General features: G+C 42.9%; 2 protein-coding genes across 2 annotated transcripts; both read left to right on the forward strand.

Annotated features, from left to right (window-relative positions):
* The first annotated feature begins 1,823 nt into the window (after window positions 1-1,823).
* Window positions 1,824-3,445, forward strand: LOC134222416 (uncharacterized). The gene is made up of 4 exons (XM_062701567.1): window positions 1,824-1,933; window positions 1,992-2,060; window positions 2,126-2,199; window positions 2,256-3,445. Exon 4 carries the CDS (start codon window positions 2,363-2,365, stop codon window positions 3,443-3,445), a length of 1,083 nt encoding a protein of 360 aa, XP_062557551.1. The 5' UTR covers window positions 1,824-1,933; window positions 1,992-2,060; window positions 2,126-2,199; window positions 2,256-2,362.
* Window positions 3,446-3,871: 426 nt separating this feature from the next.
* Window positions 3,872-8,548, forward strand: LOC134222417 (uncharacterized). Its single transcript, XM_062701568.1, has one exon. It carries the CDS (start codon window positions 3,872-3,874, stop codon window positions 8,546-8,548), a length of 4,677 nt encoding a protein of 1,558 aa, XP_062557552.1.
* Window positions 8,549-24,896: the final 16,348 nt, after the last annotated feature.

The raw sequence follows: 24,896 nt of genomic DNA on the forward strand, positions 1-24,896 counted from the left end.
GTCGATACGTGGCCCGAATGTGATGCTTTATTGACTGAGACGGACTTTGGAGATTTACATTTGTAAACAATCCGGATCTGCCACTCGAAAGCGACCCGAACGCACGCACGCAAACAAACGGATATTGGGTTCGGATGTGTGTGACAAGTACTTGAAAGCTTGCACAGTGTACACATAGTGTGACAAAGGAAGTATTTCGATATAGAATGATTATTGATTTGAAATGTTGGTTCTGGTTGGAAATAAAAGGTACACTCAATAAATTAATCAGTTATTCTACGAGTAAGTATTTTGCTCATAAATAAATCACATTTGGTGCTACGTGAATAAAATTTATTTTTATAAATTTATTAAATTTATCACATTTAAAATTATCACATTTATCACATCCAAATTTTGGAATCCAGTGAAATTTTAAAATGCTGGAAGCTTCAGGGGAATTCCATTGGTTTTCTTATAATTCTTGAATTTAACTGATATTCCAGATTTTCGTTGGATTTCCTCAGACTAACACTGGAACTCCCAGAATTTCTTTTAAATTTCCAGATTCCTTCAGCATTCCCTGAGTTGCGCTTGAATTGCTGCATACGTAAAAGAAAATGTAAGAATTGGCAAACTCTGTGTAGTTTTCGGATTCTGTTTAAGCAATTATTTGGAAGGGTAGGTATTTATAAAGCCAGTAGAAACTCTTAGACAAATGCATCGCAAACACTAATCTAAATTGTTTAGAACAAAAAAAAATTAAGGAAAAATAGAATCGCTTGTGCCACGCCCATCAACCTGAATCACATTGAATTCACAAACTTCGTGTCTTTCCACCGAATGCCTGCAGGAAAGGGTCAAAATTTTAATACGAAAGTCTTCTTTTATTCGATTTCATACCCGAAAAGTTTCCACCTAGCTTCTGGCTGTGCTAATCCTTATTACATCCTGTACCGGCGACGCCTAAGCAGGCAGCCCAGTGCGAGTGTGGCCTCCCTCTTCACTCCTCCTATGGTGCTGGCTCCGAAATCGGATGCAAAACTTTCCTACTTATTTTAACGCAAACACCGACCGCTTCACGCCTCATGGCATTAATTGACAAAGTTTCTATGGCTGCGGACGAGATGGATGGTTGGAGCTTCTGATGGGTAACGGATTTTTCAGTTCCATAATCGAGATGGACTTAATTGATCATTCGCAATCGCATCGCAACCCATTTTGCGGATCAGCTCATCTGTGGCTAATTTATACAACCGAAAGCAATCAATGTTCAGCAATTGAGAAAATTAGATTTGATTGGTTCTTACAGGACCAGGAGAAGCTGATTGCGTACGATTGTGATATAAATCACAAGATGCTTTATGAAATTGGAATCGGTCATAAGAATAAAGTCCCAGCTGAACGAGGCTTCTATTATGCCCCGATGGTTAATCCCAAAGGAGTAGATGGAATGCAATGTCCTCCGGTGTGTATACCACCAATGAAGCGTAACGAGTTATGTTTATTTAATTCTTGAAAATGGCTTTTTAATTGATATGATGCAATTTAAATTGCAATTGGATGGATCCTTCGGTTCATTTTCGATTTCATAGCACGGTGTTTGTTCCATTATTAATAACACGCTCTTATATTAGTCGGTCACATAAGGTACCATCCTTATTCAATCCGTTGTCTTGCATGCTCAAACAAAATTGTAATCAATGTTTCATATAACCATCATCCCTAACCGATTTTCTCGCAACAAGTTGTGTTGCGAACACCCTTACGATGTCGCTCCTGCTCATACCGCGGAAGTGACAGCCGTCAATAAGTGACAGGGACGTGACAGCTCGAACGTCATTGAGGTGAAGCACGATCACAGAAGAATTATTGATCAACGTGATTTCTATATTATAACTTTCCATTGCATTTATCGCATATTGCTTGATAATATTTCAGCTAAATTTATTAGGTGAGACAGAATTGTGAATTCGAGTGAATTTTCCCTGAATCATGCTAATCCCTCTCAGGTTTATAGATCTAAGGTTTGCATCTGATTTGCTTTTCTCCATCGTATGCTACATAACCATACATTGAGGGTAATCACACATGGATTAAGACTCACAATTCCCCTGATATGCTAACTTGTTTTTTTATAATTTAGTAGTTCACATAGTACGTATAGATCCAGTGTTTGCCTGTAGCGAAACTAAAGCGTAGCCAATAAACGCATAAAACGTAGGTCAAAGCATAACAATTCAGAAATAATACCTAATAACGTATTTATACTCCAGGAAACTTTAACCTCGCAATAAAGAAGTTTAAAAGTTCGTGACGTCGTTTCGATTCAGTTGGTTGAACCAACATCTTAAAGTTTCGTTTTGTTGGAACTGGATTAGTAATGCCACATTCACCGGAAGGCCACGACGAACATTGCATAGAGCAAAGTTGCTTGCTGTGCAATCAACCTGACACAAGCCAGATGGTAAGTTGCGACGAGTGCCAAAGGTGGTACCATTTCGCTTGTGCTGGTGTGACAGATGCCATCGCTGATTACGACTGGAGCTGTCAGAGATGCCATAATGCCAGAATCTCCGCTCCCGTAACATCCGCATCCGCTGTCCCACCAATAGCTTCATCTAGTGGAGTGACGAATACGCCTGGAGAAACGAACGTGTTCCTTCCTGATCCTATCAGCGGCCCCCCATCGAGCCAAGCACCATTGCAACCATTACCAGCGAGTAGTGCACACGATGCAATGCGTACATATATGAGTTTCGTTTCAATCCCAGTAGACCCGCTAATGACAACTGCACCATCAACTATCTCGACTAACGCCGCATCAGCACCGTTCGGACAAGGATCGTACTTCACACACGCTTCAACATCGTTAATCCGCCAGAATCTTGTATCGCGGCTTCCAACCGAGCTCAGACTCCGGTTTCTAGAAGAAGAGCAAGCACTTGAGATGAAACATCTTCTGCAGCGCTATCAGCTGCTAATGGACCAAACACCAGCTTCGAATATCAATTCCATCCCATCAGTGTCGCAACGCGGTCCGACAAACTCAGCCGCACAGTGTCATTTATTTTCGGCTCATCAACCACGAATGACAGCTGCTGGCTTACCGCCCGCTCCGACTTTACCTAATCCACAGTATCATTCTTCGCCGGTGCTCAACCCTCAGTTTAGGCCTCGTTGCGGCTTGCCATCCCATTCCTCACCGGTGCCAAACCTTGTGCCAAACCGTCCCAGTATGGAATTTCCACAAACTAACCCACTTCAAGCGACTGGAATCAGTAACGAGACAGTAATGCTGAACAGAAGCCAAATCGCCGCTCGTCAAGCCGTGTCGAAAGAGCTCCCGGAGTACAATGGTGATCCAGAGCACTGGCCATTATTTTATGGTACCTTCGAGAGTACGACACGTATCTGCGGATATTGCGGATCTTTTCAAAATTTTCCATTTTGCGGATTTCGCTAAGTTATTCCGCAGCTGTCAAAGTTCTACCGCCAGCTTGAAAATCTTCGAAACACTGAAACAAAATCCAGATATTTGGTGTTGTCATCGTAGAATGCCATGCAAAAAATCTGAGTAAAAGTATGAAGTGACATTTGCGGTAGTTTTTAAGTTGTACCGTAAAAGGGAAAGTTATCTCTGAAACAGCAATACACCCCAGAAGAAAATATGATGCGGTTGCAAAAATGCCTTAAAGGGAAGGCTCTCGATGCTGTACGCTGTCAGCTGCTTCACCCGGGAAATCTCGATAGCGTTCTGGCAACCCTTAAAATGCTTTTTGGAAGGCCAGAGATAATAGTCCACTCTCTCATTCAAAAAATTCAATCACTACCGGCACCCAAACCGGATAAACTGGGGACGCTAATCGACTTTGCAATAGCAGTCAGGAACATGGTAGCCACCGTCCACAACTGCAATTTGGACGAGCACCTCTGCAACATTTCGCTCCTCCAAAGTCTCGTAGATCGTTTACCACCTATGATCCGGTTGAATTGGGCAACCTATCGTCAAGGATTATTCCGAGTTACCCTGACGGAATTCAGCTCATGGTTATATACTCTTGCCGAGGCGGCTAGCTCGGTAACCATTCCACAAATACAAAATGAGCCGCGGCGTATTCGAAAAGATGATGGTTTTTTAAACGCACACACTGAAACTGCTCCAAAACAAAGCGAATGCAAAGTTTACTCCCCCGATAGCTCCGGCATGTGTATAATTTGTCAGGGGTGCTGCGAGAGCGTCGATGTATGCAAGCATTTTCTAACACTGGATCATCCTTCACGGTGGAATCTACTACGGGAGCACAAATTATGCCGTTGTTGCTTAGGCAGGCATCAAGGACCGTGTAGATTAAACAGAAATTGTGGTAAAAATGGATGCGCGTTCAAGCATCACAGATTATTGCACAATGATGCCAAGGATCACCGAACTTCTTCCGTTAACGCGATTGCGAGCCGACATGAAACTGCTAACCATGCAATCACTCAAAGCGACACTGTCCATACCTGCAATACGCACCGAGCAAATAGTAAATCCGTTCTGTTTCAGTACATTCCAGTTATACTCCATAACCGTGGAATAGAAATTCGTACTTACGCGTTTCTCGATCTTGGTTCTTCCGTTACGTTGCTGGAGGAAAGCCTTGCATCGAAGTTGCAATTGAAGGGGCGAGACTATCCATTATGCCTTCGATGGACCGGCGATGCTTGCCGCTACGAAGATTCAGCCACAATTGTTGAACTGGACATCTCTGGGACACGCAGCGAAATGAACACACATCGTCTTACCGATGTGTTCACAGTTAAAGAACTAAAGCTACCGTGTCAGTCTCTACCGTTCAAAACAATTTCAAAAAACTATGTTCATCTTCAAGGAATACCAGTTGATTCGTACAGTAATATTCGACCACGAATTCTAATTGGGATGAATAATGCACGAGTAGCGCATCCCATAGAATGCAAGGAAGGTAAAGAAGATGAACCTTTAGCTGCGAAAACGCGATTGGGCTGGATGGTGTTTGGAACGTGTGTTTCCACTGACTCGTTAACTTCGACAAACATCCCACATAGCTTCCATATGTGTCATCACGTAACGGATGATGTCGAACTCAACTCTGCGGTAAAAAACTATTTTGCGATGGAAAGTCTAGGCATTTCGAAGCCGGAGATGTTACTTATGTCGACTGAAGATGAACGTGCCTTGAAAATGATGCATGCGGTAACAAAATTCGAGGACGGAAGATACTACACCGGATTGCTGTGGAAGTATAATGATATCCAACTTCCCAATAGCAAGCCCATGGCCATACGACGTCATCGTTGTTTGGTTAAAAGAATGCAGCGAGATCCTGGTTTAGCTTCGACGTTGAAAGCAACGATGAACGATTACTTGTTGAAGGGATACGTTCGTAAGTTATCTGTGGAAGAACAACAAGAAACTAAAGGTCGCGTTTGGTATTTGCCAATGTTCCCCGTTTACAATCCGAACAAACCTGGCAAAGTAAGAATTGTTTGGGATGCAGCAGCGACCGTTGGAGAAACTTCGCTCAACAGTGTTCTCATGAAGGGACCTGACCAATTAACACCGTTACCTTTCGTGTTGTATCGATTCCGTGAAAAACGTGTGGCCATATCTGGTGATATTGCGGAAATGTTTTTACGCATTTGTATGAATACAGATGACCAGCAATGCCAGCGCATTTTTTGGTGTGATCAAGATAGTGAGAACAGTGAATACGTCGTTACTGTAATGACATTCGGAGCCAAATGTTCACCCAGCTGCGCTCAATTTGTTGTTAAGAAAAATGCCGCAAGATTTCAATCGGCATTTCCCGAAGCCGTTGAAGTGATAAACAAAGGCCACTACGTCGACGATATGTTGGCTAGCGTCGACACCGTAGAAGATGCCGTAAAACTCGCAAAGGATGTCCGTTACATACATCAACAGGGAGGCTTCACTATGAGAAACTGGATCTCTAATTCAACGGTCGTTACACAAGCATTAGGTGAAACGGAAGCAACGGAAAAAAGGCTGGATGGAGACAAGGATGCAGTTTTGGAGAAGGTCCTAGGTATGTGGTGGGACACAAAAACGGACGAATTTCGCTACAAGTTGTCGACGGAACGGAATCAGCAGCTACTATCTGGCAGCAAACATCCCACGAAACGTGACGTCCTGCGCGTGCTGATGTCCGTCTACGATCCTCTTGGAATGTTGTCTAACTACATGATACTTCTGAAACTGCTTTTCCAAGAGATTTGGCGAGAAGGTATTTCGTGGGACGACGAGATCGGCACAGAGCAGCAGGAAAAATGGAAAATCTGGCTGCAGCTTCTTCCAGAGGTGGAGTCTGTTAGAATACCACGATGCTATCACCTTTCACCATCGAGGGGTACAGAACGTATCGTGGAGCTCCATACGTTCGTGGACGCAAGTGAACTCGGTTACGCAGCAGTTTCTTATTTTCGATTCATTGAAAAAGAACAAATTTCATGTTCGTTAGTGGGGTCAAAGAGTCGGGTTGCACCGATCAAATTCGTATCGATTCCTCGTCTCGAACTCCAGGCAGCAGTAATTGGTGCCCGGCTAGCAAAAAACATCGAGCAAGGACATTCTGTGAAGATTAGCCGGAGATATTTTTGGACGGATGCACGAAATGTAATGTGCTGGCTTGAATCAGACCATCGCAAGTATTCGCAGTTCGTTGCGTTCCGCGTTGGCGAAATTCTTGAAACAACAGATGTATCGGAGTGGCGATGGCTTTCAGGAAAATCTAACGTAGCTGACGAAGGTACAAAGTGGAACGGTACCCCTTGTTTCGATTCCGACTCTCGATGGTTCTCTGGGCCATCTTTCCTATACAACCAAGACGAAGAATGGCCAAAGGCAACGTTTAACCACAAAACGACGGAAGAACTTCGACCACGACTGCTACTACACTACGTCGAAGAAGCCGGAGAGATTTTACGACCCGAAAATTATTCCAGCTGGATTCGCCTGCAGCGTGTATTTGCATACGTTTTGCGATTCGTAGCCAATATGAAACGTAAAAGGAATTCCGAACAAAATTTGCGAGGGCCATTAACAAGCAAAGAACTACGAACAGCTGAAAATTACCTCTACAGACGCGCTCAATTGGAGTGTTATGGAGATGAAATGAGAATGCTATCAAAGCAGAATATATCATCAGGTAAGCCGATTCTACCCAAGACAAGTCCGTTATACAAACTTGGTCCCTTTCTTGACGCAATCGGCTTGTTGCGCATACATAGTCGTATCGATGTGTGCGACTATGCTGGGGAAAACACTCAATTTCCGATAGTCCTTCCCCGTAGTAATTCTCTCACAAGGCTAGTGCTAAAAGATATCCATGAAAAATACCATCACCAATGTAACGAGACATTCGTTAACGAAGCACGAAAAAGGTTTTACATACCGAAAGTGCGCGTAGAGTGTAACAAAATTCGCAGATATTGCCAGTATTGCAAAAATTACCAAGCTAAACCTGAACCACCGATGATGGCCAACCTACCTAAGGAGCGATTGGCAGCTTATGTACGACCATTTTCATATGTGGGAGTCGACTACTTTGGACCTTACCAAGTCACGGTTAGACGACGCCCGGAAAAAAGATGGGGAGTATTGGTAACGTGCTTGACAACTAGGGCAATCCACATCGAAATAGCCAATTCTCTGTCAACCGATTCGTGCATAATGGCCCTAAACAACTGCTTTGCTAGACGCGGAACTCCGATACGAATAATTAGTGATCGAGGTACAAATTTTGTAGGGGCTTCGAAGGAGCTCAAGGAAGCTCAAGCATTGATTGATAACCATAAACTAGCAACAGAGTTCACTACACCAACTACAACGTGGAGATTCAACCCTCCTGCCTCCCCACATATGGGAGGCGCTTGGGAACGTTTGATTCAGACAATCAAACGTATTTTGGCTACAATAAAATTGAGTCACTCGCCTACCGATGAAGTCTTGAGGAACCTAATGATAAAAATAGAAAATGTCGTAAATAGCAGACCTCTAACGCACGTTCCTGTTGACGACGAATCTTCGCCAGCCCTAACGCCAAATCATTTTTTGGTTGGCTCCTCAAATGGTTCAAAGCCTCTTGTTCCTTACAACGACAGTGCTAGAGCAATGCGACAATCTTGGAAAACATCAGATATCCTCGCAAACTACTTCTGGAAGCGTTGGGTTGAAGAATACACCCCCGAAATAACACGCCGCACAAAATGGTTCAACCCTGCGAAACCAATTGCCGTGGGGGATATCGTCGTAATCGTGGATTCTAGCCTTCCGAGGAACTGTTGGCCTAAGGGAAAAGTAATTGCTACCCAGATTTCCAAGGATGGCCAGGTCAGATCAGCGACGGTTCAGACCATTTCCGGAATCTACGAGCGACCTGCAGTGAAGCTGGCGGTGCTGGACATCGCAGGAAACATAAGTATGCTGGACCGAGGACCACCTACTGGGGGGGAGTGTTGCGAACGCCCTTACGATGTCGCTCAGCACCCTGCACATACCGCGGAAGTGACAGCCGTCAATAAGTGACAGGGACGTGACAGCTCGAACGTCATTGAGGTGAAGCACGATCATAGAAGAATTATTGATCAACGTGATTTCTATATTATAACTTTCCATTGCATTTATCGCATATTGCTTGATAATATTTCAGCTAAATTTATTAGGTGAGACAGAATTGTGAATTCGAGTGAATTTTCCCTGAATCATGCTAATCCCTCTCTCAGGTTTATAGATCTAAGGTTTGCATCTGATTTGCTTTTCTCCATCGTATGCTACATAACCATACATTGAGGGTAATCACACATGGATTAAGACTCACAATTCCCCTGATATGCTAACTTGTTTTTTTTATAATTTAGTAGTTCACATAGTACGTATAGATCCAGTGTTTGCCTGTAGCGAAACTAAAGCGTAGCCAATAAACGCATAAAACGTAGGTCAAAGCATAACAACTCAGAAATAATATATCTAATAACGTATTTATACTCCAGGAAACTTTAACCTCGCAATAAAGAAGTTTAAAAGTTCGTGACGTCGTTTCGATTCAGTTGGTTGAACCAACAAGTTGCATTCAGCAGAGCGCAAAGCCTATATATATATAGACCACCCAACCAGCGGATGGCAGATTTTAATACAGTTCTGCATAAGAACCTTACAGAAACTGTATAATAATTGGGCATATACAATTTTTGTAAGATTTTAATACAATCGTTGTATTGAAATTATACAGATTTGTATTATTTTAATACAATTTCTGTATAAAAACCTTACAGATTTGTATGTGCCACGTTTTTATACAATAATTGTAAGATCTGTTTTTTGGGTGTTGTTGCTATAGTTGCCTATAGTTGATCGCTATTTAATTTGATCACGAAATCGGCAGTTGCGTTTAAATTTTGTGAAGAAAATGGTGCATCGAATCATATAAGTTTGGTGTCTTGGCAAAATGCAAGAAAAGTGTATGCAAGTTGAGCTTGTTTTTTTTTAATTAAATGAAACAGATACAAAACTTAATCATATAGCAACACTAATTAGGGAAGATCCATTAATTTTGTAACGCAACGGGTACTTTCTACCCCCCCCCCCCCCTATGTCACACTTTTTGTATGAAGCATCTAAAAATTTTGTATGGGTTGTCACACTTCACTCAACTCCCCTCCCCCTGTAAGCGTTATGTAATTTGTGGACGTTCCCTTATATATCTAGCCGCAGCATTGGTGGATGAGTTGATGCAATACACTGGGGTCACTTTTTACGCGGATCGCTAACGCACAGTATCGAATACCTCGTTGGATCGCTATCTCGGCAGTCTGCACCACCGAGTTAATAGCGTCCAATGTGGACTTACCCTTGCGAGAACCGAATTGATTGCTTGACAGGCCGTTCGCGTACCCTCTGAGTAAGGGGTCAGCCTGTTGAGGATGATCCTATCTAGCAACTTACCCGTCGTGTCTATAAGACAGATTGGCCTATGCGCCGATGGATCGCCCGGCGGCTTCCCGACCTTCGGCAACAACACCAGTTTCTGTCTTTTCCATCTTTCGGGGAATCTACACTCATCTAAGCATCTTTGCATAGCTAGCCTGAACATGTTCGGGTTCGCTATGATTGCTGCCTTGAGAGCGGAACTCCATCAGGCCCTGGAGCATTGTTCGTTACCAGGGATTTGGCTATCCCGAGTAACTCTTCGTTCGTCACCGGAGCCACCATTTCGGCCGCACCCATACTGCCTTGCGGTGCAGGAGGAAAAATTGACTTGGACTTGTGGCTCGGGACGGAAAGAGTACCTCGATAATCCTCGCCAACCTATCCCGGGACCGTTCGGGGGGTGAAGAGCTCCCTTTGGTCCTGGCCATTACTATCCTGTAGGCGTCACTTCACGGATTCGCGTTGGCTCCTTCGCATATGTTGTCGAAACACGCTCTCTTACTGCTCTTGATGGCCTTGTTAAAGGCCAGTTTCACAGCTCGAAACACTTCACGGCGGTCCGCTCTTTCTTCCTCGGTACGGGCACGTTGCATCCTTCGTCTAGCCTTGAGGCAGGTTGATCAAAGGGCCGCAATCTCGGGACTCCACCAGTATCCCAGGCGTCTGCCATTTCTCGGCAGGGCTTTCCTCGGCATGGTGGCGTCACACGCGCGTGATAGGACAGTTACCAACGTATCCCCGCTTAGACCTTCAGTGTTAGCTTCCAGTCCCAGGGCCGCGGTGAAAACTTCGCTGTCGAAGTGATTGGTTCTCCACCCACGGACCTGACAGGGATCCCCGGACTTCGGATGTTGCACGCCATAGTTGATCTTAAAGCGAATTGCTAGTTGATCACTATGGGTGTAACGTTCGTCCACCCTCCAGTCCAAGTCTGGTCCCAGACCAGAACTGACAAACGTTACGTCAATCCATGACTCGACCCCGTTCCTTCTGAACGTGCCAGCGGAACCATCATCGACTAGCACTGCGTCGAGCTTCGCTAGCGCTTCTAGTAACGCTTGACCCCTCGTTTGATGCAGCGGCTGCCCCACTCCACTGCCCAAGCGTTAAAATCTCCTGCTATGACGACCGACTTACAACCCACTAGGTCAGACAATAGCAGCTACAATAGAACACACTATTGGGGAGCATCCATAAATTACGTAACGCTTAGAGGGGGAAAGGGGATTGACATAGGGGGGAGGTGTTGAAAATGGCCATTTTTGTACGTTACGTAATTAATGGATCTTCCCTTGATCTTGGCTATCGCGACACCCTCAGCAGAGGAGTGTATTAACTCTTGGATCAGGTACCGTCCCGTCGTGCAAATAGCCGCCATCCTGAACCCGTCCACCACCCAATTTCCGTTATCGACAGGGACGTTGTACGGGTCGGACAGAAGGGCGACATCGGTCCTCGACTCCGAGACTTACTTCCACAGCAGCTGCTGGGCTGGGCAGTTGCACAGTGGTTAAGATTCAGTAGCTTACTTGCACGGCTTATTCGTGGTTACCATAACGTGGTTACAGGATTGCTTTTTGCTGGCGCAGATGAGGCACTTTGGCACTTTGGACACAGGTCGCTACGGTCTGGGCCTTTACAGTTGTAGGACTTGTGTCCCAACTCTAAGCACCGATAGCACCTGTCCACTGGAGGCGGCTGGAGTTTGCTCACTGGGCATACTGACCAGTCGATTTTCAACTTCCTCGCTCCATTACCTTTTTGGCTTCCGCAACCGGGAACCTAAGGTAGGCTACCTGCGTGCAAAAGGGACCGTCTCTTAGGCGTACAGAGATCTTGTCGATCTCTGTACCGCACTGGTCTCTGACGGCAGAGACAACGTCGTCCGCGTTCGTGGCCTCATCCAGTTGCTTGCACTGGAGGTCACTTCCGCCCCCAACGACCTCACCTCGGCGTCGTCACCCAAGACCTCTTGGGCCAGCTTCCTGTAGCTAGTCCCACTAGCCTGCGCTCCGCGTTTCAGAACCAAGATCATTTCACCGGTCTTGGTGCGTCTGACGCTTCGCACGTCCTGACCCAGCGCCGAAAGCTTTTCGGTCGCCCGCATCGAGTTAGGGACTTCAGCGCACTTTGCTTTATCAGTTTTCACCAACAAGGCCTCGCCTCTGTCCTTAGCTTTCTTTGCGGGTCGAGATGCGGTCAACTGTCAGGGATTATCGGTCCCTTGTGCCGATGGCACAGGCTGGCTAATACCCTCTTGCAGCCAGGCAACTTGCGCCTGGTTGGTGCCTTTCGCCTTTTTGGGCTGAGAAGTCACCTTCTCGGGTCGACGCCCTTCGGGCTCCTCTGCACCCCGATCTGCTCCGTCCAGACGACGTTCGGCCTTTATGGTCGCACGTCGTTTGACTTTGCTCTGAGCGCCTTCGCCGGATTACTGCCTGAGCCGCTTCGGGTTAAGCGCAGTACTTTCTTGGGCCACGTTCGCTCCTCCAAGGAAGGATAAGGCATCGGTTTGAGCACCTTTGTCGTCCTTCTCTCTTCCAACCACCCGCCTGATAAACGCATCCTGTTCTTGTCTTGCGACTCGAACAGCCTGGTGGAGCATCCGAAGGTTCTGTTTCAGTTTCTTACTGGTGTTCTGCCTTGCGTTCGCGAACTCGGTGATATCATCGAGTTGCTCGGCGACCACCCGCATCATGGGTAGTGGTCCGCCGAGCGTGCTGATAGGACTATACCCTGTCACTGCTGGGGAGACTCCGGTGCTGTTAGTTGCAGCCTCCGTCACCCTCTCCGCCTCCCTGGGAGGAGACCTCACCAAACCCCCCTTGGCAAAGGGGTTTACCACCTCCATGCTTAACGCATCGTCAAAAGAATTATTTTGTTTTGCTTCACTCATTTTCAATTGGTTCCTCTTGTGGCTGCCATCGAATCCTACCGGAGTAGTCACCTTTAGTGATCCCATGGTTATCTTTGCATGCCCTACGGCATGCAGGGAGGCCATGCAAGGGTTGACAGTTACGTGTTCAGAGCCAGATCAGCGTAAGTCAGGACAGGGTATTTGAGCCTACTCCCACCCAGCAGGCAAAGCTTGGTGGCAGGATTGAACAGCGTGCTACAAGGCCCGCCACGGTTTTAGGGGACGGAAGACAGCTTAGCCATTAGCCCACTCGCCCTTTCAAGTCAGTGGCACCCGGCTCTACCAAGAGAGTAGAATGTCGGACTGCCAGCCCTCGCTTACACAATATTACGATATCCAAGACAAGGTCCGCTAACACGCGGCCAGAATGCCATGATCAGGATCTTGCTGGCATTGATCCTGATGTGCCAATTGGCACTCCTTGGGCTCCTGTGCGCTTTGAGCGGCACACGGTCGCTTTGATAGGGCCTGCTTGCGGACACATGCAGCTTTTTGTAGAGGTTTAACAGAGTCCGCTTTCAAGCCCCACCACGTCCTAGGCAGACTCCCTAACTCGCAGAGGCCGTGAGAAGGGGTCATTAATCCCTTGGGCATAGTCCCTGCTGCCCTAGCAGTTAATATCTGTGGAAGTGCTTAATACTAAGCTGCGAGGCGGCAATGTCCCAGTGGGGGATGTAATGCTAATTAAGAAGGAGATGTGAGATGTGAGAGGTGAAAATCAAGAAGGGAAAAGTGAGAAGTGTGAAGTGAGAAGCGAGAAGTGAGAAGTAAAAAGTGAGTAATAAGAAGTGAGAAGTGAGAAGCGAGAAGTGAGTAGTAAGAAGGGAGATGTTAGAGGTGACAAGTGAGAATTAAGAAGTTATGTGTGAGAAGTGAGAAATAATATGTGAGATGTGAGAAGTGATAAATGAGAAATTAGAAGCAATGTGTAAGATGTGAGATGTGAGAAGCAAGAAGGAAGAAGTGAGGAGTGTAAAGTGAGAAGTGAGTAGTGAGAACTCACTTCTCAAAGCATAAATCTCACTTATCGTATCTAATTTCTCACTTATCGCTTCTCACCTCCCGCTTCCGACTTATCACTTGTCGCATCTCTCTCTCTTTTCATATCTCAGATTAATTACTTACTTCTCACTGAGAAGTAAGTAATTAATGTGAGATATGAAAAGAGAGAGAGATGCGAAAAGTGATAAGTCGGAAGCGGGAAGTGAGAAGCGATAAGTGAGAAATTAGATACGATAAGTGAGATTTAAGCTGTGAGAAGTGAGAAGAGAGAAGTAAGAAATACGATGTTAAAATGAGAAGTGTGAAGTAAGTGGTGTAAAGTGAGAAGTAAGAGGTTAGAAGCGGGAAATAAGAAGTGAGATACGAGAAGTGAACAGTGAGAAGTGAGATAAAGATGTGAGATGTATAAAGTTAGACGTGTGAAGCATGTAGTGATAAGTGAAAGCCAAGAAATGAGAAGCTACAAGTGAGTAGTGAGATTTAGAAGTGAGAGGTGAGAAATTCGATATGAGGGATGAGATGTAAGATGTGAGAAGCGAGAAGTGAGAAACGAAAAGTAATAAGTGAGAGTCGAGAGGTGGGAGCCGAAAAGTGAGATGTAAGATGTGAGAAGCGAGAAGTGAGAAGTAAGAAGCAAGAAGTTAATGGAGAGAGAGTGAGTTGTGAGAAGCGAAATGAGTGAAGTGAGGAGGAAGATGTGAGAAGTGAAGGCAAGAAGGTTGAAGCTAGGAAAGAAGAAGTGGGGAGTGTGAAATGAAAAGTGAGAAGCGAGAAGTGAAAAGTAAAAAGTGAAAAGCAAGAAGCGAGAATTAAGAAGTGAGAGAAGATAACGGAATAGGAGAGATGGGCGTTCAGATCCGCAACCGTTAAAATGATCCGGATCTTTGAAGTGAGTGAATGATTCGTAGCTCACTTTTTGAAAGATCCGGCTCACCAGATCAGCAAATTATCTAACCATTTGTAAGACAATGACAGAATAACAAGTTTATTGTAGTCTTCTACACATGTTAAATATGCTTATGTACGAGAGAAAGGTTAAATTATTGTCTGTATGGGCCAAAAGTGTGATCCTGAATGACAACCGTTTCACCATTCTGCATTCTCCTTTCGTTATGTTCCAAAGATCCGATCCGTATGAAAGATCTGGATTATTAAACTGAATGACCCAGATCTGAACCGTCCAATGAAGTGATCCGTTTTGCCCATCTCTACTGAATAGTGAGAAGTGAAAATTGAGATAAAGATGTAAGATGTGAAAAATGAGAAGTGATAAGTTAGAGCTGAGAAATGAGAAGCTACAAGTGAGAAGTGAGATTTAGAAGTGAGAAGTAAAAAAATCGATACGAGAAGTGAAATGCAAGATGTAAGAAGCGAGAAGTGAGAAACGAGAAGTGATAAGTGAGAGCCGAGAAGTGAGAAGCGACAAATGAGAGTTGAGATTGAGAAGTGAGAAATTCAATACAAGATGTGAGATGTCTAAACAACCCTTCCGGGAAGTAAGAGGTATTTTGGCAGATCGCGATGTGGTTTATTTGCAGGACATCTATGCCTTTTTTTGCTCGTCTGACATCGAAGTCTAATACTTCAATTTTTTTCTTTCCCATTTTTTTTCTTGTCTCTGTCTTATTGTTCCGTGTACCATGAAGCTCTGGACATCCGGAAGATGCTCTCTGAAGAACCATAACCCGAGCAAGACGCTACCCCAAACCAGTCATGACGTCAAATACCCGGATGAGCAGCTGAAATACCTCAAACCTAAATGCCAACCCCGTCCATCCTCAAATTACGCAATCTAACATTGAGTCGGCACGAGTGTCTTGATCTTTGCCCTTTCCCCAAACTAACTGTAATTAAAAATTATATCAATTGTAAATATCAAAAATCTCGGCTCCGTTTAGTGTTATATACGCCTGAGCCTGTCAAATAAATGCAATATATAAAAAAAGATGTGAGATTTGAGAAGTGAGAAGTGAGATATGAGAAGTGAAGAGTGAGAAATGAAAAGCAACATGTGAGATGTGAGAATTCTTTGTTTACATTTGAATCTTTATTTACAAAAGCACATAAGCCGTTTTGAAAATTTGGTATTGATTTGATCTACACAGAAAAAAAATCCGTGGTTAAAACTACTATTTTGTAGACTACGCTCTGTTTTTAAAACTACCATGAAATTTCAGTAAATTTCACCATGGTTTCGGAGAAATTCACCACTGTTTCAGTTAATGTGAGTTCACAGTTGATTATTTACTGCGCGCATGGTAAAATCAAACGGGTTTGTTATCTGCTGAAAATCGTCGGTGCATATTCTTAAAATAACCCTCGGAATGGTAGTTTCAACTGCAATATTTTTTTGCGTGTACACACCCGTTTCAAATCACTCAGAGACTGAGTGAAATTGTATTGCTGTCTCTTTTTTTCTCACGGAAATCTTACTCATTTTTCGTAAAAAGTGGAACTACTCAAAATTTGTTCATAGTGTGCGAAACTAGAAACACAAAAAATCGCCAGCTTCGTATTGATTGTTGATAATACTACAGAAATTGCATACATTTGGGGCGAACTTGTTGGAAAAGATCTATGCACGTCTAGAATAGAATAATTTACGCGTCTTTATTTTTACGCACTGAACTGAATAATTTTCATTATTTTTCACTGTGTGGTGGGCTCAAAATAGCAGTTTCAAAAGCAGTTTCGCCCTTTTGAAATGTAGGTGCCGATATGCTAAATGCTGAATTAAGGGATGTTCCGAATCATTTCATACGATCCCCCAAAAATAGTAAATTATGCCAAAAGATCCTTTTACTTCAATTTGTCACTTCACTGCTCAAAAATATGAAACATTCTACACATCAGTGCTCCTCATTTTACATTTTCTGAATACATTTTCCTTAGTTCTCTGAAAAAAAAACAGTACAAGCCATTGTTTTCTTTCTCTAAATTCAAACGAAAGTTCCAGTTCTCAGCGTGGTGCTGCTTCTGGCTGCAGCTTGGCTAAATGCTTTTCACCACTTTGGCTTATTCGGTGAAGGTACGCGAGTTTCATCCTCCCATCGAACACAGACCGGGCGCCCACAACTTCGAAACGAATGTTTTCATATAGTTTTCCCTTAAAATTTCATACACAACAATACGGGGTGCAACAATCCGGTCGTAAAAGTTTGACTTCGAAGTTATCCTCTGCCCCCACCGCGGCCCTGTGCGTTGGAAAGCTGTTATGATTGTGGTTCCAACATTTGGAATGTCTTCCTGGTACACACAACTTTCGAAGCGAGTCGAGTGAACAGAAGTCGTTCAAGTTTATTGTTGAATTTTTCTGTGGCAGTCAGTCGTCAGAGCTGGTCCCACGGACGGAACTGGGTGGCAGAAATATGCCGGAGACCCGAGACGGCTGACAGACGAGAGGGCGCAAATGGAAGTTCCGCAAGTCCCGGGATCAACGTCGGAACCGTTTCTGTAATTTCGATTTTACTGAATGCAATGTGAATACTCTGGGGGTTAATTTATGCAAATTGTTCCAACTTTTACATGAACTTGCGAGAAAAGTTTCAAGGCGCATTATCGCAGAGATTTTCGACGATTTAGAGTGGAAAGTTGAGGTGTACTGCCGGTGAGTTGTGTTTTGTTTAGGGTTATTTGACTCGAGGTATGCTGGGTTGAAGAACAATTAAAACACTCATTATTCAAATGATTTAACACCATTGCTGACTCTAATGGGTACAATCAAAATGTTAAGCACCACTGGAATCTTTGAAATTGCTACTCCAAAGAAAAATACGCGCAGTTATGACACTTATGGCATCCCGACCCCGACAATCCGTCCGCTCTTATTCCTTTTCATTTGGCGTTGCAAAAGAATTTCTTCCAACTAACCTAGATCTCGCCCCAAAAGATACACAGTTTGAAAACATAAAGACGACGGGAAAGGCATTGAGCATAAGGCCCCATCCAGATAAGTGGAATATATCTAAAGCAATGACAGTGCTCCAGACACAATTATCTTGCCGTTTTTCTCTGTGTGGAAATTCCTGCCGACTGAGCCTGCCGGAGAGTTCAATGCGGCTTCGGTGTGTCTGCAACGTTCAATGTGGCGACACCACTGGTAAGCCTCCGAAAGTGCGATTATGTCCTTGTGGTCTCTCTCCCTGTGGATGTGTGTGGCACCGAGGCACCGACTGACAGCAGGATAACTTTATTTCTTTTTTACTTCCGTAATGAGCTTTTTCCGCTTGAATCGCTCCGAATGCGAGTAGCAGGGCAACGACCGGTGCGATAGCGAAACTTGAGTACTCCTTGACTGGGAGGTTGAATATCAGAGGATGTTGAACTTTCGTATATTTCGTTTCGGTAATTGATAATAATCCTGCAATTGAAGGCTGAACGTATATACATTCAGTTCATCCCTATCCTCAATGAAGTCCTTAATGTAGGATAACTTTAACTTTATTTTTTATTCGTGAACTCTTAACAAATTTCTCTACAATTAATAGTCCAATTTATTTTTCACATTACCGGCGAATGGTAAATTGTCCTTTGTTAAACAAGAAATACCTTATGTAAGGCCTAAGGGCCTACAACGTTTGCACACAAAAGCTGAGAAAATCATTGGCCAACTTTTCATATGGCAATTTGCTTACAGCAAGTTGTATTCGACGGCGAATCCTGTTCCATTGCTTCCTAATGAAGTTCATTCCGATCGCACTATGGAATCAAAAGTTATAGCCAAAATACTAATTTCAAAACCTGTATAGGAAAAATCACTTTTTCGGCACTAATGCTTATCTGATTGGCTTGGAACAAGTTGCATTCGGTAGGAAGCTTTGTAATAAGTATAAACAAATGTTAAAATAAGATTTATTCACCTATTAGTGTTGTTTTAGACTTTTCTTATGTTTTTCAGCTCTTTAGAAAGGCATCATCGCCGATAATTAGGGTTTTTTTTTGTAATTTTCTCAGTGTTTTAAACTGAAGGTCAACTATTGGAAAGGTGAGTGTTTTTACGTTTTTACGAAATAAAATCACTCGATTTTGAAACACATTATTGATTGAATGTCACAATTAAATTCCTATTCTTGATTTTCAAAATTGTTATTAATTTTGATTGTTGGCACTCAGATTGAAGGGGTAGAATGTCAAGGCAACTCATTAGTTTATTTTAGGCTGCAAATATAACCATGTTCGAAATCTTCATAAAATATGTATAATTTATTATGAACACTCATATGTGAATATGTACGTTATGTGGATGATATTGATTTGGAAAATGTATTGGAGGTAACCACTTTCCCTTCGATGGGACTCGAACCCATGACCCTACAGTACGCTAGACTGGTGCATTAACCAACTAAGCTACGAAGGACCTCCGTCGGCCTTCGCAACCTAGCGGCTACTGAACGAGCTCGAGATTCCCAAATTGGACGCATAGTCAAATCACTCGCAATCAATTTCTCAAACCAATACTTCCACATGTGTATTGTACACGTCCACATTAGAGGAGCGTGAGTATTTAGAATGTCTGGCGGCTATACACATTCTTCATCAGCAACGGTACTGATCAAGTGAGGTTGTGTAAGCTATTTTCCAGTCGGTCGTCAAGCTCCTCCAATACATTAAAATCCTATATCGATCGTTTCTGTCAGATGTTTCATCAAATTTTGCCTTCATTTGTTGAAGAATTTCCTGACCGTCTCCGGGTTTCTGGGCACCAGCGCTACCAATTGATTCAGCACTCGTTGATTCCAAAGAAAACAAAGATTCTGAAAACAAGATGGAAAAATAACTATTAGTTAGGAACATGTTTCTTCATATAATGTAATACATATTGTATTCGATTATTCTATTTTGTTGCATGATAGGCAACTGCTCTACAAATTGAGCTACTAGGTCGGATTAGGTAAGATTATACGGAACTGATGTTTTTTCAATTTTCTGAATAATCGAGTACAACTAGTATAACGTAGCAAATCATGATGTCTGAATGAACAAAAAGAAGAGATTATTCTACCACCATTATTGATGTTTGCTGGTGCGGCGAAATTGTTCACTCTAGATGGTCCCGCCACGGCGAAATTATTGGTGCCTGATGGTCCGGCAACGGCGAGATCATCAAGTTTCGATGGTTCAGAAACGGTGAGTTCTTAATTTCCACATTCTATAATAACTGCACTTGGAGCTGCTGGCTCGTTTCCTTTCTTGATAATGCGATAAAGTCGGCAATAGCAGGTATTACAAATGTAGGAACAGCTTTTATCCAATTTTATTCTCCTTTTCGCTGCATAATCATACAGTTTAGGAGTAAGTTTCCTGTAACAATTACTCCAAACATGGCAATTTGAGCATTCGTGCTTCATTGTATTAAACGTTTCTTCAGTAAGGCAACTGGACAATTTCACTGATTTTCTTGACTGACATATACTTTATCTTATAGACCACTTTAAATAGTCCCTTTGGGTATCATTTAGGTAGAGTGAATAAGGAAAAGGAGACAGATGAATCATAATCAAAAAAGAAAATACAATGAATTACCTGCATCAAAAATATTGAAAACATATAAACAAAGCAGGTAACCTATTGTATGGATCGCTGAAAACCAACCTTTTTGAAAAACGACATTTTGCTTTGCCGATTTTGGAGAATGAAGTCATCAATAACAACACCAGACTATTCCGATAGAATTATTTTCAACTATTGCGATTCGTAAATTCTTCTAATAAACGAGACCAAACTAACACTCTTGAATAACATTTTCATACTTTTGATTTAATGATGATTAACTTTTGATTTGATTGATGAGCTATTTGAAATAGTGGAGAATAACGTTCATTCCATGTGTGTATGGGCAGAAAACTTAAAATTTAAAAAAAAAATGTAACTCAAAAACGGCTAAAAGTAATAAGCTTGCTATCTAGAAAAAAATATTGCAAATCGATCCAGTGGTTCAAAAGTTATGATTTTTTAAAAATAAAAAATTTCGAAAAGTAGCGATTTTTCTGGTAACCCTATATCGAACATGGTCACCCTAATAAAAAAATAAAAAAATACGGGTCTAATTATTTTCGATGAAGAACATACCAAGCGATTTTGAGCAAAATTGGACAATTTTTTTTTTCCAACTCTATTCTTTCCCGTGGAATCGCTGTATAGTCTTGTCGTTGCTGTTGAATATTGAGTTGGTTTTTCAAAAATTCAATCAAATGTTGTGTTTCATCACCAAGGATCTCAATAATGTTTTCGTCTACCATATGTAAGCCTCTTGGCTGCTCAGAAGGAGTTATGGGTGGGAAATTGTCGAGCACTGGGTCGTTCAATTATATAGCACCGCTTTACCCACTGCCCCACTCTTCACTTACCTTTAGCAGGAGCAATGAAAGCTGAAAAACCTTGCGGAGAAGGGGAAGCCAGCCGGTTCTCTTGACCAAGGTGGACTAAAATCGAGGAAAAGGTGTCTTCTCAAAGTGGACTACCAAGACCAAGGCTTGAATACCCCTTTCAGGTACGGAAGCGGAACAAGCAATACATATGCAATGAGGGAGTGCAGCTCTTAAATAACCTGACCACCCTCGACGGTCTATTTACCTGAGTTTTTTTTTGGTCCTATTTCGTTTTCCTTTTCTTACTATCTTACCAAAAACTGAAGAGTCATTCTCCAGTTTTCGTAATGGTTGGCATCACTTCCGCGCAGGGTATTGATTGGGTCAACACCGTTACGGGTTGTTGTCCAGACTCAAACCGCGGAAAGTACAGTGAGGGTGGGCATGAATGAAACGAGGGCTGTATGTCTTTCCCGGTAGTGCCGAATCTTTTTATTTCGAACAGCTGGGATCGCCACCAGTAAGGCTGTCCTACTACTTTTATTAGGGACGGACTGGGCGTTTGGTTCTTACTGGCGTGGGGGACGAGACATGGGGATGCTTGTGGAGGAGCTAACAAGCTACAAAATTGGGACCAACGGTTACACATATTTTCATCAAAGGATTGATCCATAGTAGGCCATGCCGATTTAAATTTTTAAAAATACTTGAAGAAGGGCCTTTTGAAGGAAATAGTTTTTCCCAAGCTGCTTTCATCAAAACTTCGGCAATATGATGCCTACACGCCAGCCATAAAAGATCTCTGCCAATCCGATTCTCGATTAGGGTACAAGCGCCTTTTTTGATTCCTGTATTTGCTGCTGTTGTATCAAATCCCATTGCACAGATGCGATCGCTTAGTTCCCATGCATTCATCAATTTGCAAAGTTCGTTTGCCTGTCTTTCACCAGTTCCAGAAGACAATTTTGGGACTCCAAGCAGCTGAACATTTGCTCCAGAAGATACCAAAACTGGCAATCTTTCTACTTTGTCAGTACCTGAAAAGAAAGCACATAGCCGTTTGAAGGCAACTTTACACCTTTAAAACTTTCAATTGGGACAACAAGTTCCATACTTAATTCTTCCTTAGATTTTGAATATATTTTATGTATTCCACTTGCACGATCAAATATCACTTCACAAAAGCAAGAAGTACATTTTTCTTGCAGGACCAGTGGTTTTGGAGATACAACAATTTGAAGAGTGAAAAATTAGTTACGTTATATCGAGGTATACCTGTAGAAATAAAGAGGTTTTATTTGATTTGTTAATACAACAAATAGGCCTAATGATTTGGGAGTTACAATTATATGAAAAATTAAAATTCCTGAAATGATCAATTTTCTTTTCTGAATACCCTCTATTGAAATTGGTCACCATAAAGGGGAAATAATTAAATGGGTCCAATATTGTTCTATGAGGAACGATCCTACCAAATATAAGGTAATTTTAAGGGATTAGGGGGAATGACGGCTTTGGCAGGTTTTGTTCTATTATTGGCAGGGGTTTTTTTTATGACTGACTAGGCTCAAATTTGGCCTAAATATTCTTTGCATATCAAAGAATATTGTGGCCAAATTTCATAAAATTTGGTCGACAAAAACCCCCCTGCCAATAATAGAACAAAACCTGCCAAAGCCGTCTTTCCCCCTATAACAATAATGTAGGAACTGGATGGGGCCCTCCTTAGCCGTGCGGTAAGATGCGCGGCTACAAAGCAAGACCATGCTGAGGGTGGCTGGGTTCGATTCCCGGTGCCGGTCTAGATGATTTTCGGCTTGGAAATTGTCTCGACTTCCCTGGGCATAACATTATCATCGTGCTAGCCTCATGATATACGAATGCAGAAATGGTAACTTGGCTTAGAAACCTCGCGGTTAATAACTGTGGAAGTGCTTAATGAACACTAAGCTGCGAGGCGGCAATGTCCCAGTGGGGGATGTAATGCCAACGAAGAAGAAGAAGAAGGAACTGGATGGCTGTATATTTTTATTTGAGGCTAACAAAATAAATGGAAGAAGTACTTAATTTATTTCGTGTATTTACATTTACGCTTCGAAAATTGAAAATTGAAGCATAAACCAAACTTGACCAAATTTTGAGTTCTTCAATTTATATCAATTTTGAGTAAATTTTTTTAGCGTGTTAGCTCGAAGATAAAACGACGCCAGAAAATTGCGAGATTTACCATCGAACAATATCCCGGATGTGTTTTTCTACTTTAAAAAAAGTTCCCCCCCCCTTTCCCAACCCCTTATTCACCCCCTCCCTCTCTAGCTACACTACTGTACAGAGTACGGAAAGTATTTACCAATCGGATAAAAATTCGCGAGATTGCGTGATAATCATGCATTTAATTTCGCACGGCACCGAATACGCCTGCATCGCCGCCGCAATGGTCGGTGGTACGTTGCTCTCATTTTAGACACCTCTGGGGGACACACTCCACATCCTCTACTTTGGATGCTTATAACTTGGCCAATTTCAAAGAGATTTACATCCGGTCTTCACCAGTCGCTTCCTTATATAAAAAAGGTTCTACATTTTGTCCACAACAGGAATCCGTCGACTACAGCGCCACCTAGAAACAAACAACTGAAACGATTGTGTTTCCTCATACATTTGGATCACTTTTCCCATACAAATTTTGAGCCATTTGCGCACGCCAACCACTGGACCGAATGAGCTGAAATTTTCAGGGGAGCTTCTAGGACCCCCAAACTGTCATTTAAGGGTGCAAGGTTTGAAATTCAGGATTTCATGCATTTTGGGCCAGTCTAATGTACAGGACACTAAGGAAAGAATTTGTTTGGGTGAGGAGCGCGGAATAATAACTTAGCCAAAATGATAGAGACAATAAGAGTCTTCATTGAATCTACATACACGTATACAGGTGTATTGATATAAAGGGGTTTGTTGCCCAGTATGAAAAACAGAGAGAACATGATTTTGTTCTTACCAATATAAACTTGAAAGGAAATATTGATATTGGGGTCTGAGTGGTTCGGAAAAGGAAGAGCCGACCCGAAGGGGTAATGATTCTTCAGGAAAGGGGAATTTAATTCAAAGCCCAGTTGAAAGAAAGAGAAAAATATTGATTGATTGATTTTTAAGAGTATACTTAAAATCAAAGAGTAATACAAGCGGTAGCTGTTAACAGCTCGGCGGTATGGTGCGCTGTTTTACAAAGAACCCATGCTGGGTTCGAATACAGATTTTTAAGTGAAGATTTTCACAACTCCGTTGGTTTAGTAGTATCATGCATTATGAAACATTTGGGACTTGTTGAACATTACTCTGTGAGACAGCAATGGTCAAGTTTAGGTGTAAAGAAAGGGGCAGGACTTAGAGATACTCATTTTATACAACATCGGTAGCCTTTTTCATGACGCCACCGATTCCTGTCATCAGAGTCACCCTGGCCCTGTTCTCGTGGATTGGGAAGGGGTCTTCCGAAATCTCCTTGCAGGCAAGTACCCTAGCTGTTCTTCTTATCATCTGCCTGATGCTCTTTCGGATTGCAGCAACACCAACCTTAACGCCATCTACTCCACCACTCATCCAACCTGTTCAAATGTGAAAGCTACGGCTTTCGTCCCTGCCCAAGAACGACCACATTTTGAAGATAGCAGTAGAGCAGTATGTTCCAGCACCAGCGAAAACGGAAGCCCTATTTGCGATT

Source organism: Armigeres subalbatus, chromosome 3 (assembly GCF_024139115.2).
Source record: "Armigeres subalbatus isolate Guangzhou_Male chromosome 3, GZ_Asu_2, whole genome shotgun sequence".
In the NCBI taxonomy this organism is placed as follows: domain Eukaryota; kingdom Metazoa; phylum Arthropoda; class Insecta; order Diptera; family Culicidae; genus Armigeres; species Armigeres subalbatus.

What these genes read in the sequence shown, in the direction of transcription:
- LOC134222416 (XM_062701567.1), top strand. Translation starts at nt 2,363, where the DNA reads ATGCCACATTCACCGGAAGGCCACGACGAACATTGCATAGAGCAAAGT.
- LOC134222417 (XM_062701568.1), top strand. Translation starts at nt 3,872, where the DNA reads ATGGTAGCCACCGTCCACAACTGCAATTTGGACGAGCACCTCTGCAAC.